At 41.3% G+C, this 18,440-nt stretch overlaps 1 protein-coding gene across 1 annotated transcript in view; it reads right to left on the bottom strand.

Moving 5' to 3' along the window:
• Positions 1-16,925, bottom strand: part of SRGAP1 (SLIT-ROBO Rho GTPase activating protein 1) — a 300,419-nt gene extending 283,494 nt beyond the window's left edge. The window contains exon 1 of the mRNA XM_019640518.1: positions 16,468-16,925. Coding sequence (XP_019496063.1) covers positions 16,468-16,534 — 67 coding nt within the window. The 5' untranslated portion in view covers positions 16,535-16,925. The remainder of the gene's footprint in view (positions 1-16,467) is intronic.
• Positions 16,926-18,440: the final 1,515 nt, after the last annotated feature.

The following is an 18,440-nucleotide window of genomic DNA, read 5'->3' as shown; positions in this document are numbered from 1 at the left end:
ATGTCATAGAAAGCCAACCAACACAATTCTTTTAAGATTGGGCCCAGTGTAACTTCTCGTGGTTGGCTAGATGTCTCCCACTGCTTTTCTAAAGAACCATTAAAATCCATATTTTTAGTGTTTGCTTCGTAAGACTTAAAAGCTTGTTAAATAATTTTAATCCCTCTGGAGATGAGTTTTAAATTATTTAAGAAAAAAACTGTATTAAGACAATAGCTTCAAGTAGTAGTAAATAATAATAATAATAATAACTATTATTATTATTATCATCATTATAGCAACTCACTTTCATTGAGCCCTTACTACTTGCCAAGAATGGTGCTAAACTCCTGATAGGTATAATTTTATTGAATTCTCACAACAATCTTATAAAATAGATGCAGTCATTATACTTATTTTCAAATTAGAAAATCAAGGTTCCAGAGGAGCCATAATTTGAATTGGATTTATCTAAAATATTAGCCTCTATACCATGTTGCCTTTCTAAAGGAGGCCCAATCACTGAAACTGATGAGAATTAAAGTACATGGGTGGCCAATGGTTAAAATCACCAAGGTGAATATTCCATTTGAAGGACAATCTTTTCTCTAAATCAACAAAATACAAGTAATACATAGTAATAGCTATTAAAGAAATAGGCAGATATCTACATAGTTCTCTGGAATGGTGCAGACCAGTGCTACTCAAATGAAGATCAATGAAGTGTTTGTAGCTGATCCCTAATGAGATAAAGACCTAGTATCAGGATTTAAATCATCATATCACTAAACTGTATAGTTTAGCTGACACTCTTTTGTAGCAACAGGTTCTGGATAAAGGAAGGAGTGCCATGATCTACCTTATCTCCTTATGGACTGCTAATAAATAGTTGGCTGACCAGCACTGGTCTACACACCAATTCTGAGTAGCACTTGGTAGGGATGATATATTGTTGAGCAAAATGAAAGTCCATAGTAACTACTCTGCAAACGATCACGTTTGTTCAGTAAATAGATAAATATATAAATATTAAGAATACCAACAGAAATGATGCCACTGGTAGGATACACTCCAATCCACTTGAGAAGTTCCATTTTTGCCTTACCAATTCTGATCTGTAGCCAGCAAGTTTTTTATAACCATAAAAGTTACAGGAGTGGGATTTTTTAAAATAGAAAACATTGAGCTGGCCGAGTGGCTCAGTTGGTTCAGAATGTGAGCTCTGAGCAACAGGGTCACTGGTTCAATTCCCACATGGGCCAGTGAGCTGCGCCCAAGCTGAGCTGTCACTGAGCTGCCAATAGCTGGCGGGATAGCTCAGCTTGAGAGCATGTGCTCCTAACAAGGTTGCCAGTTTGACTCCCACATGGAATGGGGGGCTGCGCACCCCCCCACCACAACTAAGATTGAAAATGGCACCTTGAGTTGAAGCTGCTGCAAGCGCCAACGGGAGGCCAGATGGCTCAGTGGTTAGAGCGTGCACTCTTAACAACGAGTTTGCCAGTTTGACTACCGCATGGGATGGTGGGCTACCCCCACCTGCAACTAAGATTGAACACGGCACCTTGAGCTGAGCAGCTGCAAGCTGTCTACCGGCAGCCAGATGGAAACTGGACTTGGAGTTGAGCTAGCTGCGCCCTCCACAACTAAGACTGAAGGACAACAACGTTGCTGTTCCCCTTTCCCAATTCCTCAAAATCTTTGGAAAAAAATAAATATAATATAAAACAGAAAACATTGTATTTCCCTACTCTTACTAAGTATTTTTTAGAATGAAAGCCCATACCTTACTCAGATTTCCTTAGGGTTTTTTTTTGTTGTTGTTGTTTTGTTTTGTTTTTAAGATTTTATTGGAGAATTGGGGGAGGGAACAGCGTTGGGGAATCGGGGAATGGGAATAGACAAGTTGCTGTCCTTTTGTTCTTCAGTCTACTTGGAGAGGACGTTGCTTCACTGGCCCATGTTGGTATTATGATCATTGCGCTCTTTCCAGGTGAGGCAGTCGGTCACTGGCCATTGGACAGCCACTCATGGCAGCTCAAGCAGTTCACGCCGCTGCCAGCCACTCACGGTAGCTCACGGCAGCCCACTGCAGCACGGGCTGCAGCCTACGCCGTCACTGGCAACTCATGGCAGCCCAGCTCCAGGTCGAGCTGTTGTTCACCATCTTAGCTGTAGAGGGCGTACCATCACTGGCCCTCATGTGGGATCTGAACCGGGGCCCTGCTGCTCAGAGCTGCGTCCCAAGCCAACTCCTAACCAACGCGCCACTTGGCTGGCCCAGATTTCCTTAGTTTTTACCTAATGTCTTTTTCCCATTCCAGGATCCCATATGACATTTAGTCCTCATGTCTCCTTAGGTTCCTCTTGGCTACTAAGTCTTTTGTAACCTCAAGTTGATTATTATTGCTTCCAGAGCCAGAGTTCATAGAAGTGGTAATACAGTAATATTTTTTTGAGCACTTACTGTGTGTCAGGTTTTTTTGGTTCAATTGCTCCGAGGTAAGTACTATTATTATCTCCATTTCACAGACAAGGAAAATAAGTAAGGCAGGATGAGAGTTAGTAATTGGCCCATAGTTAAATAGCTGGAGAGTGGCTGAGCCAGGATTCAGACCCCAGCGGTCTGATTAAATTATTTCATTAATTTCATTAAATTGTTTCACAATTTAATTCCAAGACTACTGGAGGAAATGAGATGCCTGGCAGAAGAGAAACTACAACGCTAACTACACGGTAGGAAATAGAGTTCCCAGCTTCAAACGAGAGAGATTTATTTGTAGATGAGATATTTATTTCGAGAACATAGGAAAATGTGTATACTTAAAACTTCTAAACTAGAAAAATACAGTTTGGAAATCTTTCAAACATAGGCATTTGGTGACACATTTAAGAGTTCTCATAAACATTTCTAAGTAATTGCAGAAGTCCAATTAAAAATGGAGCAACCATTTGAAAAAGCATTCATGAACTCTTTCTCTTTTTGAAATACAGTAGTTCCCGTTTATCCGAGGAAGATACAATCCAAGACCCCCGGTGGATGCCTGAAACCACGGATAATATCAAGCTCTATATATACTATGCGGATAATATCAAACCCTATATATACTATATTTTGTTCTATACATACATTCCTTTTCATTTAAAGGAAGCACCTTACAGCTTCTCTTTGGCATATCTAAATTGCCAGCATCAGCGCCCTTGCTCTTAGGCCATTACTAAGCAAAATAAGGGCTACTTGAAACGAAGCACTGATACCCTAAGTAACTAATGGGTTGGTAACATACACAGCATGGAGATGCTGGACAAAGGGATGAGCCACATCCTAGGCAGGACAGAGCAAGATTTCATTACACCCTTCAGAAGGGCACAGAATTAAAAACTCATGAATTGTTTTATTTCTGTAATTGTCTGCGTAACATTTGCGGACCACAGTTGACCACAAGTAACTGCAACTGCGGAAAGCGAAACTGCAGAAGAGGGGGTCCTGTAACCAGAAAACTCATTTCTAAGGAACACAAAATCTAACAAATTCTCTTTGCTAAATTCTCAAAATTTACCATCTTCCTGTGCCATGGTATAGCAAGAAACAGGTCTACTGTCTGTGATGAAAAGAAAGGTGAAAACTGGGCATAGCAAAGAAATGAGCACAAATTAATGGAACCAAAGGGTCAGCCACGGAAAACTTTCCTGGACTTTCTGGGGCTGCTCGGCCAGTGCCTTCTAAAAAGGTGTGCTCCTTTTACCTACCTCTCTTTATCTCCCTCTCCTCTGAGGACAGGGAGCAGGCAGCACTCAGTCCTGCAGCAATGATCACACCTGTGGCTCTGAGTTCCGACTTTCTCATGGTGCTTGGGCATAAGTTGCCTGAACTGTACTCAAACCGTAGACAATCCATATGAACACAGAAAAAGCCTCAATGATCCTCATAAGAGAACTTCTGTGTCAAAACATGCCACACAGAGTGGCCACACACAGAGCCGAGTGGCTCAGTTGATTAAGAGCTCGCACAAGAGTGCCAGCTCTGAGCAACAGCGGTTCGATGCCCAGCCCGAGCTGAGATGCCACTGAGCTGCCAACAGGTAGAAGCATGGCTCAGCTAAAAAAACAAAAACAAAAACAAAAACAAAACAAAACATGCCACACAGCCATTACACATATAAAGCAAGATGAGCAGGCTGACTTCCTACTCCCTTCTCCTTGGTAAATAATGTTTGGAGGGGCTTAATTCCGTTTTTTTTAAACATGCTAATTTCACAGCTAGACTAAAATTTGAACTCCCTCTGAAGTGAAAATTGTCTGACTTAAGATAAGCAGACACCTATTGTTCTATCTTAATTGCTGGAGGTCTGAGGGAGGGGGAGCTGTTTTTGGAAGCCGCACCTTCAGAATAACAAAAGCAAAGGGCTAAAGTCCAGAGGTCTTCCACAGACCAACTGAGAAGGGAGTGAGACATGACAGGCAGCCCAGAACTGGGACATCAAGCACTTTGAGAACTGCTGGAACCTTTGTAAATGCTCTTTTAGGCCCGGTCAGCTATTGTCCAGTGATGCCAAGAAGGCTGGAGGGTGCTACCTCTTCCATTAATGAGGCCCTGAATTATAGGTCTCTGCAGGTAGCTTTGGAGTAGAACAACAAGGGATAAAAGTGGTAGAAGCAGCTCCACAAGAGGAAAAGCTGTCACCTGCAAACTGCAACAATGAAAAGACCAGCTGTGGATGATTAGCAAGACCCTAGATTTCCCAACAACATCTCAGATTATTGAGAAAGGTGTGGATGTTTTCATGCTCTTCCTGTACCAAAGCCTTTCACTGATCCTCACTACACACCTCACTACATTTTCATCCTAAAAGCCATTTATGCTGGATTTTTCTGTGTGCAGACACACACCTATTGCAACAACTTAAAAGTATTAGTGTAACATAATTTGCCCTCTTGTAGTGTATCCTCCACAGTGTATGGACCTTACATTATAAACATCATTCTGGACGGCAAGGACCAGATTCCTGTAATTAATTATCTTTAGGAAAAAAACACAGATTCATTCTTCCCATAGTAACCTGAACTATATACACTATAGGATTCTCTTGCTAAAACAGAACTTGGTATTGGATAAATTAAAAATAACTGCATGAAAGTTTCTAAGAGATATCTTAAAATTTTCTCATCACAAGAAAAAAAATGTAACTTGTGTGGTAATGAATGTTAATTATTGTGGTGATCATTTCATAATATTTACATATATTATGTTAGACACCTGAAACTAACACAATGTTATATGTCAATTATACCTCAATTAAAAACAAAACAAAACTGTAATATGGGCTCTAAAAAACAAAAATAAAAACCCACCATTGAAATATCAGACTTCTATTTCCTACAGTATAGTAAATTTAGATAGGAAGTGCTGCATGAAGCTTCTGGTTGAAACTAAAACGCTAGATAAAATGTTTCTAAAATATGATTGTAATCACATCACCAGCTTTCTCATAAGAAATTTAAAAAACCTCAAAACAAGATGAAGTCAATATAAAAGAGATCAAATGATAGTAAGTGCTATGGAGAGATATAAAGTAGAGGAAGGGAGATGAAAGGGCCAGGAGAGGTTGAAGCTTATAATTTTAAATAGTGTGGTCAAAGAAAATGCTGTCAAGAAAAAAATTTTCAAAAGATCAGTAGAATCATATTCTATGATAATAAATGCAATTAAGTCAGAAATCAGTAACAAAAAGACAACTGAAATAACTCTATATCTGGAAAATATAAAACACACTTTTAAACAGATCATGAGTCACAGAAAAAATCATAATGGAAATTACAAAATAAACAGAACTAAAAGATAAAAACACTACATACAAAAATTTGCAGAATGCAGGGCCAGCAGTCTTTAGAGGAAATTTTTTTACCTTACATATTTATATTAGAAAAGAAGAAAAATAGGAACTTGGAAAATAAATACAAACTTTAAAAAGGATCAGCAAAATAATGCTCACAAAAAAGTTAAGGAAGGGAACAGAGAGGATAAACTAATGAAACAGAAAACAAATATGCAATACAGTAAGTCAAGAAAGCAAAAATCTAGTTCTTTGGAAAGACTAATAAACATACCTCTGGCAAGGTCAATCAAGGTAAAAACAAAAGGGAGAAAACACAAACAAGTGTTATTAATAGAGAAGAGGCATAAGTACAGATGCCATAGAGATTAAAAAGATATGAGAATACTATAAATAATTTTGTCAGTAAATCAGAAAATTTGTAAATTTAGAAGCAATGAAAATTTTTTTATTGGTGAAAGCACTAGATCTAGATGACTTTACAGATGAGTTCTACTAAACATTTAAGAGTTAGCTAATTCCAACCTTACATGAACTCCTCCAGAAATAGCAGGGAGGAAACAATCCCCAACTAATTTCAAACACTATTACTCTCAGACCAAAATGTAATTATGGTGTTTTTTTTTAAAGATTTTTATTGGGGAATTGGGGGGATGGGAACAGTGCTGGGGAATTGGGGGAAGGGGAACAGACAAGTTGCTGTCGTTTTTGTTCTTCAGTCTAGTTGTGGAGGACGTTGCTTCACTGGCCCAAGTTGGCACCATCATTGCACTCTTCCCGGGCGAGGCAGATCAGTCGCTGGCTTCTGGACGGCCGCTCACTGCGGCTGCTGGCCGCTCACGCTGGCTGCTGGCTACATACGGTAGCCCATGGCAACCCACTGCAGAAGGGGCTGCAGCCTACGCCATCCCCAGCAACTCACAGCAGCCCAGCTCCAGGTTGAGCTGTTGTTCAGCATCTTAGCTGTAGAGGGCAGTGTCACTGGCCCTCATATGTGGGATCTGAACCGGGGCCCTCTGGCATCCCAAGCCAGTTCTTAACCATCGCGCCACTCGGCCAGCCCTTATTATGTTTTTTTAAGAAGGTAATTTCCCCACGTTTTTAAATGTAAAGGCATGCTCCTATATATCTCATGGATCAAAGAAGAAGGATACACTTATAGTAACAAAGAAGGATAAAAATGAATGCATTATGTATCCAACTTAAGAACATAAACAACAGAATAAACTCAAAAAACACTGAAAGGTGGTAGTAAAGATAAAAGTAGAAATCAAAAGAAAAAGAAAGGCAACAAAAATAGACAAACCCTTTTAAGATTCAGCAAAAAGCAAAGAAGGCAGAAATAAATATTTCTAAATGAGATTTTAAATTCTATACAGATCAGCCACTTTTTGAAAAAGTTAGAGGATACTATCATCAATATTATGTCAATATATTTGAAAACATACAAAATGGACAAATTTCTGGGAAAATATTACTTATCAAAACTGACACCAGAAGGGCCAGCCGAATGTGGCGCATTGGTTAGTAGTTGGCTTGGGACGCCAGTTCTGAGCACCAGGGCCCCAGTTCGGATCCCACATGAAGGCCAGTGATGCTGCACCCTCTATAGCTAAGATGGTGAACAAGAGCACAACCTGGAGCTGGGCTTCCATGAGTGCCAGCGAAGGTATAGACTGCAGTGGGGCTGGTCGGCAGCGGACATGAGCTTTCATGAGCTGCCCTGAGCCACCGTGAGTGGCCATCCAATGGCCGGTGAGCGACTGCCTCACCTAGGAAGAGCTCAATGATCACAAAACCAACATGGGCCAGTGAAGCAACGTCCTCCACAACTAGACTGAAGAACAAAAGGACAGCAACTTGTCTGTCCCCCTTCCCCCAATTCCCCAACGCTGTTCCCCTCCCCCAATTCCCCAATAAAATCTTTAAAAAAAACAAACTGACGCCAGAAGAAACAAAGAAAAACATCCTATAACTATTGGGTTGTCGGAAAAGTCGTGACATATTTTTTCTGTTTTTCGTTGCAAAAATGCATCATGACTTTTCCGACAACCTAATAATAAAATGATTAACTGCTAAATGTTGGCAAACTGAATCCAACTGTTTATATTATAAAATATAATGAAGACAGGTTTAATTCTGGAATGCAAAGATGGTTTAATACTAAGAAAGCTATAAATATTATTTATCACACACACAGATTAAAGAAGAAAAAACTATCAATAGATGCAAAAAAATAACCTTCAACCACCTATTAATGATCAAAACTTCAAGTAAACAAGAAATTTTACTTAACCTGATGAAGAGTATCTATAATAAATTAAAAACAATCATCATCCTTTAAGGGAGGAAGAGCTTAAGACCACTCCCTTTAAATCCAGAAGAGAAAAAAATTCCAATGTTGCCACTTTTATGAACTTTGTACTCAAAATTTTGCCTAAGGCAAAAATACAAGAATAACAAATTAAAACCATAAAGTTTGGAAAGGAAGAAACAAGATTGTCTTTATTTGCAAGTAAGTTTTATAAAAAATAAAAAATTATTAGAAATAATTACTAGAAATAATAAAGCCAAGTGGTTGATATAAGATGAATATGCAAAAGTAAACTACATTTCTGTATACTGGAAACAATTAAAAAACAATTTTAAAAGAACTCTCATGAATATAAGTAATAAAAATTATATCATGAAATAAATCTAACAAAAAAAACATAGGAAATATACAATTTTACAGTAAGAAATTTTAAAAAAACTAAATAAATGGAGAAATAGCCACATTTATGGGTAGAAAGAACTACATTATATAGATGCCAGTTCTCTTCTAACTGATTTATAATTTCATCAGTTTCAATCAAACTGTCAATGGGTTTTCTATGGAAGGAAAAACTGATATTAAAGTGTATTTGGAAGAGAAAGGACCAAGATCACCAAGAAACTTCTGAGAAAGAACAAAGAAGGAGGATTTGGCCTTCCAGATATAAAGACTTATTATAAAGCTATAGTAATTAAAATAGTGTAGTATTGGTGCAAGAATCTATAAATTAACCAATGAAACACAATAGAATATCCAGAGATAAACTCATGCATATATGAAATTTTGATCAAGACACAAGTATCTAGTACAACACTTTTTAAAACAAGGGACTAGTTAACAAATAAAACTAAAAAATGGTCATCCATATGAAAAGAACTAAAAATAGATCCCTAATTCACAATATGAAAAACAAACTTCAGATAAATTAAAAACTTAAATATCAAAAGCAGTCTCTGTCTCTCTGTCTCTCTCTCTCTGTCTCCCTCTCTCTCTCTCTCTCTCTCCCCCCCCCCCCCCCCCCACTGTTAGCTGAACTCAAAGCAAGGAAAAACCAAAGTATATCACTGAGGTATAAATTTTCCTGTGGACAAATCTGATTATCAGACATTCAATCCAGAAACTAAATTTTGCTTGGATTTACCTTGCCCCACCCTCATCCTCAAGGAGGGTGGAACTCAAAATGGGATTCCTACATTAAACCAGGAAACCTACCAAGGGGCAGGTATACAGTGGTCCAAAAATACAGGAAGTATAACCTATACTACGCAGGAAAAAATAACCAGAAATTCCTCCTGCCATGCATTATAGCTGGGTATGCACATATAAAGCTCAGTCCACCCATGCAAAAGCAGCCACAACACTAGCTGGTACACTGTCAACCCTCTGTAACTGTTAGGTGCTGCTGTTATGATTATTGTCAACTTTTAGCTTCACAGAATCATTTGACTTGGGGGAGTGACATTTTCTTTTACTAGGTCAGGTGCCATATAAGACTCAAGTCCAACTAGGTTTTCGCCTCAAGCTGAAATCATACCTCAAGGTACGGCAGACATGTACACGGCACCATTACCCATCCACTTACCTTGTCATAACCATGATTTTTATGGTTTCTTTTCTTTCCAATTATTATAAAATATTTCTCCACACCATAAAACGTGCTTCAAAAACCATTGGTTAATGACTCCATAACATTCCCTGTACACCAGTTAGTTAACCAATCCCCAGTGGAATTTGGTTAACCATTCCCCCCACCACTGGACATTTACATTGTTTCAAGCTCTGTGACTTTCTAAAGAAGTTACACAATTTGAATTCAATTTAATGTTGTGGTAATACTTCATTGGACACCCTAGAGAATTCTGAATGATCACCATGTTAACTTATACTATTGGTAACGGAAAAAAATAAAATGGAATGAGCATTGCTAAGAGAGTCCCGTAGAGTCAGGAGGCTATCAAGGAAGTAAGGCCTATGCACATCTTGTGCCTCAGTTTTTAGAGCTGCTATTAAGTTGCTAAACCTGTTGCTAAACTCAGTTCAAGGCCAAGGCATAAACATCCCGGAGCCACAGACATCCGGAACAACTGCTACATGGACATACATGGACTTGACTTCCTTCGTGTAGTTTTCACCCCCTCATTTGCATACTGGAACTAACCAATCCCTGTTAACCTAGTCAGCAATCTTTCATTGGCATAAAAGAATATTTTGTGGTTTTTGCCTTTATAAACTCTGCCTTTCCTTGTTCTCTCCAGAGATCAGTTTGAGTTGCTACCTAAATAAGTATCCCTTGAATTCGAATCCTTTAAGACCCCAGATTAACTTTTAATTTGTTTTACAGCCTCAAATCTTATTGGTTAATGCCATAAAGGAATAATAATCCAAAACTATTACTCTATTCATTTAATAAATGTTTAATGAAACACTGTACCAGGAGGTGTGGGAGATACACAGATAATAATTTTTAATAGCAAGATGTTATCTGTTATGTATCAATTATATCTCAATAAAGCTGGAGAAAAATCAAAGTGCTTCCTAATTATGCAGAAGCAAATTAACAGTTATTGTGAAATTTTCATTTCTATATTGATTTTAAAAGAAACTTTTTCTCCAGACTATGAAATTAAGTCAGTGACTTTATCTGATGTCGTAAGAATCCTTTTCACCACAGGTAAATAAAATCCATTGACTGGACTTCAGTTTTCATTTTCCATATAGCTTCATTGAACGAAGGTAGAGAATATTTAAAACAAAAGTTGTACACAAGCGCATGGTAGCCCAAGTCCAGGAAATGTGCTTTTGGCTCTGTCACTTAGATTAAAAAATAACACAATATAAAATCAACCTTATAAGGAGCTGGGAAACTGTCTGGTTTGCATATTATATTTACCTTTTTACGTCTTCATGAAACTCAATCCATTCTAAAAGTATGTGGCACTTTGTCAGGCTAATTCAAGATTCGCCCACTTTGGGAGCTATTTAGGTAGCAGATTGAAGATTATGTATTTGAATTTTGAAAAGGTTATCTAAGTCAGAATGTAACAAGAAGCAAAGATGTAAAGAAAACCAAAATTAAACAGATAAGAATTACTAATTTTTATTGACTATTACGTGCCACGCCTGTGCGACATGTTTTCCACACATCACCTCACTGAAGCCTCACGAAGGAGGTCAAGTACTATTTTAACCCTATTTTACAAATGAAGAAATTGACTATTAGAGGTCACACATCTAATCAGTGACAGGGCTGGATGGTGAACACCAACGTTTCTGCTCTTAAACACTATATTCTATTTCTTCCCATCCTGAAATATCAACAGGAGAGCACATACTGTGTCAATAAACAAGAAAGGAACTCAGGACCAACAAATAAAAATGCCTTAAATAACAAATATCTCTGCAAGTAACTGTTTCTAATCCCAACCTCTGCCTTCAAACTACTAAAACAAAAATAGACTTGAGCGATAGACGTACAGTTTACTCCCATTTTTAAAAATTCTAATTCTTAGTTGTCTGAATTGCAGTGAAAATAGGTAGCATGAATGAAATAAGGGTGTGGTCAATCCAGAAAGAACACTATCAAACTGGAGCCAGGTTGGCTCCTAAAATGGACAACACAGCACAGACGTAAGCAAACTCACCTAGATTGTCAGAGCTCAGGTTTACCATCCTCCATATACTCCAACACTCACTGTGTTTCAAGGCATGCTTTTGCTTAAAAGTATCTCCAGACTATTCCTTAGTATGTTTTGAACTCCATGTAACTAAACAGGTTTTCTGGGCAACTCAAGAGGTTTTACTGCAATGGCTACAATTAGCTCCAGGAAAGTATCTAGCCAGTTGCATTTGTACATATTCGCCACTGTTTTTCTTGATGTGAAGCTTCTGCCTGGGCATGGTGGTTTCCTGAAATGATCTTGATGAAAAAATAACTTAGATACAGTTTGCCAATTTAATCAACTCCTCCTGTTTACAGACCAGAGTTGCTATTCTCCCTTAAGTCCAACTATGATTCCTTCAAGGAATATAAAGTCTAAATAAGTAAGTGTTCTAACTCTACTGTACTGTGAGGAAGCTAAAAGTAAACGACTGCTACTAAAAAGCATATGACCTGGGTTCTAGTCCCTGGTACTTAACTGTGTCATTACGTAACTGGTCATTATGCCTCCTTGCATCCTGTGAATGAGCGAGTTGGACAGTAAGTGCTTAAAAGTCCCTCCCCGCCAAGAAGTTTTAATTCATAATTTAAACTGTGGCTGTTTTCTATTCCATATTACATGGTAGAACAGTAGATGTAGACACAGGTTCCATACTAATGACAGTAGCACTTTTAATTTCCCTATTAAAACTATTGCATGACATGGGGTCATATCAAATTGAACTGGCATTTCCTCATGTTCCATCTGCTACGAAAATGTACTCTTTGTAGTTCAGGCAACAGGGTGGTCAGAGAACAACAGATTTTGTTGGCACTTCCTGTACATGTGGCATGTAGATGAGTATGAGATAATTCCTAGGAAAATACTGCAAATAATAGCTGTCAACTCTCAGCAACTCACAACAAGCATTATTAGAAGCAAACGCAGTGTCCCATCCATGTGTCCCACTTCACAAAATGTTACCTTTCGATACTTTGGGATCCTATATATGAACCAGTATTTTTTATATGTGCTCTACAGTATTTTTGCCGCAGAATTTTAAATTTACATAGATCACTAAAACCCATAGATAACCCCAAATCTGTCAGCCACTTGTTAACAATCTTTTTCATTGCTAAGCTTTTTGCCAGAGATGCTAACAAGTAGCCTAGTTAAATGGTTTGCATTTCATGTACTTTTCCAGACAACCAGACAAACTTGCTTTTTAAGGGCCCACACAAACAAGAGATCAATTTCTCTGGATTCTAAATCTTTGGGAAGTTGACCAACATGCATGAAATGGTCAGTTGTTTCCTTCCTAGCTAACACACTCCTCTTAAATTATTGCTTGTGGTCCTTTTGTCCCTGATTTAAACCTACTTATTCTTAACTACTTGTGTAATTCCCAGTTCTCCTCTCTCTGTGCTATCTTTTTAAGAACGTGGTTTTATTATTTTTATGTATCCTCTATTTGCATTACATTTTAATTCCCTGAGAACTCAAACAACACAGTGTTTGTGAATTCATTATGAAAAAAAAAATAAAAGCAAAGATAATTCTTCCAAAACAAGGCAGCCAAGAGAAAATGCAAAAAAAGCTTGAAAATTTTACTAGGTGATTAATATGAACTGACATGACATCTTCAATTAGACTCAAAGACCTTGGGATTGTGAGAATCCAAACTCCTTCTCTTACAGGCAAGAAAACCAAAACTCAGAGAAAAGCTAAGTGACTTACCCAATATGATATATCTAACTGGATACATTTATGGTACACATAAAATGACACATTATCACCTCCAATAGTTCTTTTCACAGTTGAAAACAGCTCCATGAAGTCTGTTCCCAAAACATGTGCAGACAGCCACAGATGCAAAATCCCACATCTGGAGTCATTCCTTTAGAATACAGCGGTTCTCAACCTGTGGGTCACGATCCACAGGTTGAGAACCGCTGCCCTACGCCCAAGTCACCCAGAGCGTCCAATATCTGTGGCTTTATTCATTGGAACAGACATATATCTTCTCCTAATGAGGCCAACTCAGTCAGGTTTCCCTTCGGCAATAGAAGAGGCCCCATTTCTTTTGCATATCATCAGATGAAATAGCTGGCTATAATTAAAAGAGTTGGTTGTTCTAAAAACACATATCGTTAAACACTGATCTAGCACTCTGCTGAGGTAAGACTGAACTCAGCCTTAAAGAGGGACTCAGGAAGTGAAACAGAAAACGGGAGTCCTGACTCTCATGCTATCCTTACTCAGGAACCTACTCTCACTGCATAGAACAGCTGGCCTCATGCACTATTTAAACATCATTTCTCTCCCATTCTCTTCTTCATTTTGCCTACAAGCACAGGTGAATTTGTGCCATTAAATGTGTGTAAGATCTGACTTCACTATATTACACTAGTCCCACATTTCCATATGGATATAATGATCTGGGCTAGACATGGGATGTGTAAGTATTGCAGGAGAGGTAACTAAAGTCTGGAAAAAGGCCCTGATGAGTGGGCAGGTCAAATGTAGTCAAGAATCATAAAGGAGCGGCCAGTTAGCTCAGTTGGTTAGCATGCAGTGTTCACAACACCAAGGTTGCTGGTTCAATCCCCACATGGGCCACTGAGTTGCACCATCCACAACTAGATTGAAACAACTACCTGACTTGGAGCTGATGGGTCCTGGAAAAACACACTATTCCCCAATTTTTTTAAATGTATTTATTTTTTTTAAATCACAGAACACAGAGTGTGTATAAGCGCAGAGGGCTGAAGGGAATAGAGAAAAGATCACTTTCTATGGGACAGAACTTGTTCCAAAAACCACCTTCACCATGTTCATAATTTTTTCTTGCATTGAATTTGATATACACATTTTACACATTGCAACACACCCCATTTGACTGAGTTTTAATCAATGTAGGGGGAGGTCTATACTCTCAAGCATATAAGTAACCATTTAACTATAGAATTTATACTGAGAGAAATTAATCATGAGAATATTTTTCAGATAAGGACTTGATCACAGACAAATGACCTTAGAGCAGAAATAACTAAACCAACTGTCACCCCAATAAACTTTAATTAAAATAAAATAAGTAAATAACTCAACCAATACTAGGAAGTATGTTCAGCCAGCCAGTGCTCCAGGCAGCAGGAAAGCCAGGCTGCCACCCGTGGAAGACCTGCCACAAAGAGCCACGTGGAAAAAACGGCACGGAGGAATGGTGCTCATGAACACGCGTTCTACCTTAGAACGAAAGGTGTTAAGCTGTGGTGGGCTCATTAAGAAAAGAAAGGTTATGCTCAATAGAAAGTTTACTCATCTCTGAAGAAATAATTACTGCTCTAGTAGTAAAACTTCCATGTCAATGGAAGCAGCTCCTATATGTAGAATTAGCTTAACGATGAGCAGATAAAAATCTTTCTGAGCCATGTTTAGCCTAGCTCCATTACGGGGATCAGCATAAAGACACCCTGAGTCCCTGGGCTTCCCACACTGTTGTTTGCCCAGCATTGCGATGAGTTGGCCCCGATTCACACACCCAGGTGACACGAGGTTTCCCCCTCCAGGTTCTCTCACAGGACTCCAGGCATTTTCACAACTTGACTACACAAAAGAACACCCAGGCTGCTCCTACCTTCCCCGAGGCAAGTACAGGAATGCCTTTTCTCCATACCCCTTTCATAAGGCTGTATCTGTACAAACACAGGTGTCTACATAGTAATGTTAATGAACTTTGCAATGAATAGTCCAAAGGACAGTAGCTACCACAACATTCCATCCATTGTCTCAACAGAGAAAGCTACCCATGAGACCACAAAAGAGGAGGGGAAAAAAATTACATATATATATATATATAATATATATATATATATATGTTTATGAGACACTTCAACAGCAACACGAAATACTTGTACTGGAGAGAAAATATATTGTTTAAACCACAAAGCACGTTAAGTAAAAACAATTAATCAATCTTAATTAGGTTCCTTCATTAGTTGACAATGTAAATGGACTGAAACTACTGCTGAAATATTCAAACCTTCATTTTACACGCAGTGGCTTCCAGCAAATGATAAGGCAATATTCCGGTGTGAGTGGGGAAGATGGCACTAAATTCTGGCCCATTATAAGGGAAGAGTCAGATTCCATGAGTCCCTGTGCTTGGTTTAACTGCCAGGCTTCTTGGGAGCTGTTTTCTAAAAGGGGGCCTCGCCCTAATAAATTAAGAGTGAACAGTGTAAATGTCAAAACTGCCTGCACTCAATGAAGCTCTAGATCACACGGTGTCCAGACTTCAGAGAAATGACTCCTTAAAAAATTATATTGTGACAATGGTATTATTTTAAAAGAATAATGAGGATAATGATGATGATAACTGGGCAGGAACCACTGCTGCTGCCTGCCGCCCACGTAAGTTGCCCAGCTGAAGGTGGTTAAGTTAAAGCTAGGTCTCTCCCTTTTGAAGGTGCGCTGGTAGCCAGGGAGAGCCAGCCACCCAGTTTCCAGCTCCCTGTGGGTTTGCTGGGACTAGGACTGGAACTGGAATTGTCTCGTACGAAGCCCCGGGTGGCTCAGCCAGGCGCTCGAACTGTCCCTCGCAACCTCCCTCCAACGCAGATCTCAAGTTAGAAATGCAACTCCCCGAGCACAATGACAAGAAAGCACACAAAAGGAGCAAGGCGGCCGCTCCCATCCTTACCTTTGACTTGACTTTCATACTCGGCTATGATCTCTTTGTCCTTTTTGAATCTGCTCGGAGTGGACATTATCCAGCTGTTCTGGGTTTGCTTCCAATGAGGCAAGTTAGGTTATTAGGGGGTTGCAAACCAGTCTCCTTGGAGAGGCAGAGAGTTGTACTCCCACACGCCGGGAACCCCGAGGCAGCACCGGCAGGAGGTCAAGGAGGAGCGAGAGGAAGAAAACAGGAGCGAGCGGAGGACTAGATTAACCCGGGCGCTGGCACCATACTCTCCGGATCCAGCTGCCGTCGGTGATCCGGAGGGGGAGCCCGGGACTCGGGGCCGAAGAGGCCCGGCGCGCAGGCAAACTCCAGCGAGCGAGTGGCGGGGGGCGTCTCCCTGCCCACCCCACCCGGAGCAGGGCCACTTCCTCTACGATCGCTGGGCGGACGCGGGGTTCGCGCCGGCGCTTCGCACCATTGTTAGAAACCCGCACCCGGCGCTCGGGGCAGGGCCAGCGGCGGAGGGCGGGCGCCTAGGAACGCGCCCCCCGCGGGCGCCGCGACCTTCCCCTCCTGCTCCAGCCGCCGGCGCCGGCGCTCAGGGGTCCCGCCCGGGCTAGGATGCTGCTGCTGCCGCCGCCGCCGCTGCTCTTCCGTCGGCAAAGGCTGCTGCCGCCACCGGGGCAGGCAGAAGGAATCGCAGCCCTAAAGCCGATCCCGCTGCCGACGGGAGGGCGGCTGCTGCGCCGATCGGACGCGTCCTGGGCGCAGCCCCGCTGGAGTTGAGATCTCCCGAGCCGGCTCCGCGAGGGGCCTCTGCCTCCTGGGCCACCGGACGCCCAGGCTACCTTTCTCCTCGTCCCCCTTTCCGCTGCTGCCCTCAGGAGGCCTTCGGTGACACGCACACTCGCACTCGCACCAGGAGGAGCCGCGCCCCCAGCGGCCGCAAAGTTGCCGGCGCGCCCACGGCCCGCGCCTCCCGGTGCCCAACACACGAGATGCGGGCGGCGGCGGCCGAGCGGGCTGCACGGCGCTCGGCGAGGTGGGGCAGGGCTCCCTAGGGGGGGACGGCGCAGTCGCCCGTGCCCTTCTCCGCCCCCGCCCCCGCCCCGCTGGGTGAGGAAACGCCGGGCTGGTCCGGGAAGATGGATGCCTCTGGTGGCCAAGCGCAGCCCCGCCCCGCGCGCTCCGCCGGGCAGCCGTGGGCGACGCCCCCCGCCCCTCCCTGGGCTGTGCTCCCCTCCGCGCGGGCGGGGATCGCAGCCCCAGCAGCTGGGAAGCCCCTTCCCGACCAGAGGGATCCTCCTTGACCGAGGGTGGGAGTTCTGGACTCCATTGGTCAAGTCCAGAGTTGGATGTCTCCATTACAGAAAGGGATGTGACTTGGAGATGTTGGACCCCAGGAGGAAAACTGGAGCCTAAATTGTGAACGACTTGGCTGTTAAAAATCAAAGGAGGGCGAAACTCATGAATGCAGGCGGAGAAAACACCCAGCATGAACGCAGTATTCTCCCCATCCTAGAAGTAGCTCGGGGAGCTAGGATGGTGAGAAAGGTGGGGTGTGGGAACAGGTCACACTTAGGAGGTCACTAGCTTTTTGACGGGCAGCTTTACCACTTGGGACCTTCCCTGGCTCCTTTCAAATCACTTCTCAAATATTATGGGCCTGACTTATCAAAGTGTCTAAAGGCGTGTCCAGTATAAAAATGTTTTCCCTGCCAGATCTAAAGAGAGGAGGGAATTTTAGACTTTGATCATTCATTCATATATCTAGTGATAAACTTTCAAGTTCTTAGAGCGGGCCGAAAAACACCAAGCTAAGAGTTAGGAATTCAATGATTAGGACCCTGCCCTAAAGGATCCCACCATATGTTGTTGTATAAGTAAATAATTACAGGCCGTACCATAATGATATAAGGGATAACTATTCCTGGTTTGGGGAGCCCTGAGGAAGGAAAAATGGACGGAGTAAGAGATTTAGGGAGAAAAGC

This window comes from Hipposideros armiger, unplaced genomic scaffold, assembly GCF_001890085.2.
Source record: "Hipposideros armiger isolate ML-2016 unplaced genomic scaffold, ASM189008v1 scaffold_51, whole genome shotgun sequence".
NCBI lineage: Eukaryota > Metazoa > Chordata > Mammalia > Chiroptera > Hipposideridae > Hipposideros > Hipposideros armiger.
The sequence above is the reverse complement of the archived record's forward strand: the minus strand, read 5'-3'. Positions and strand labels throughout refer to the sequence as shown.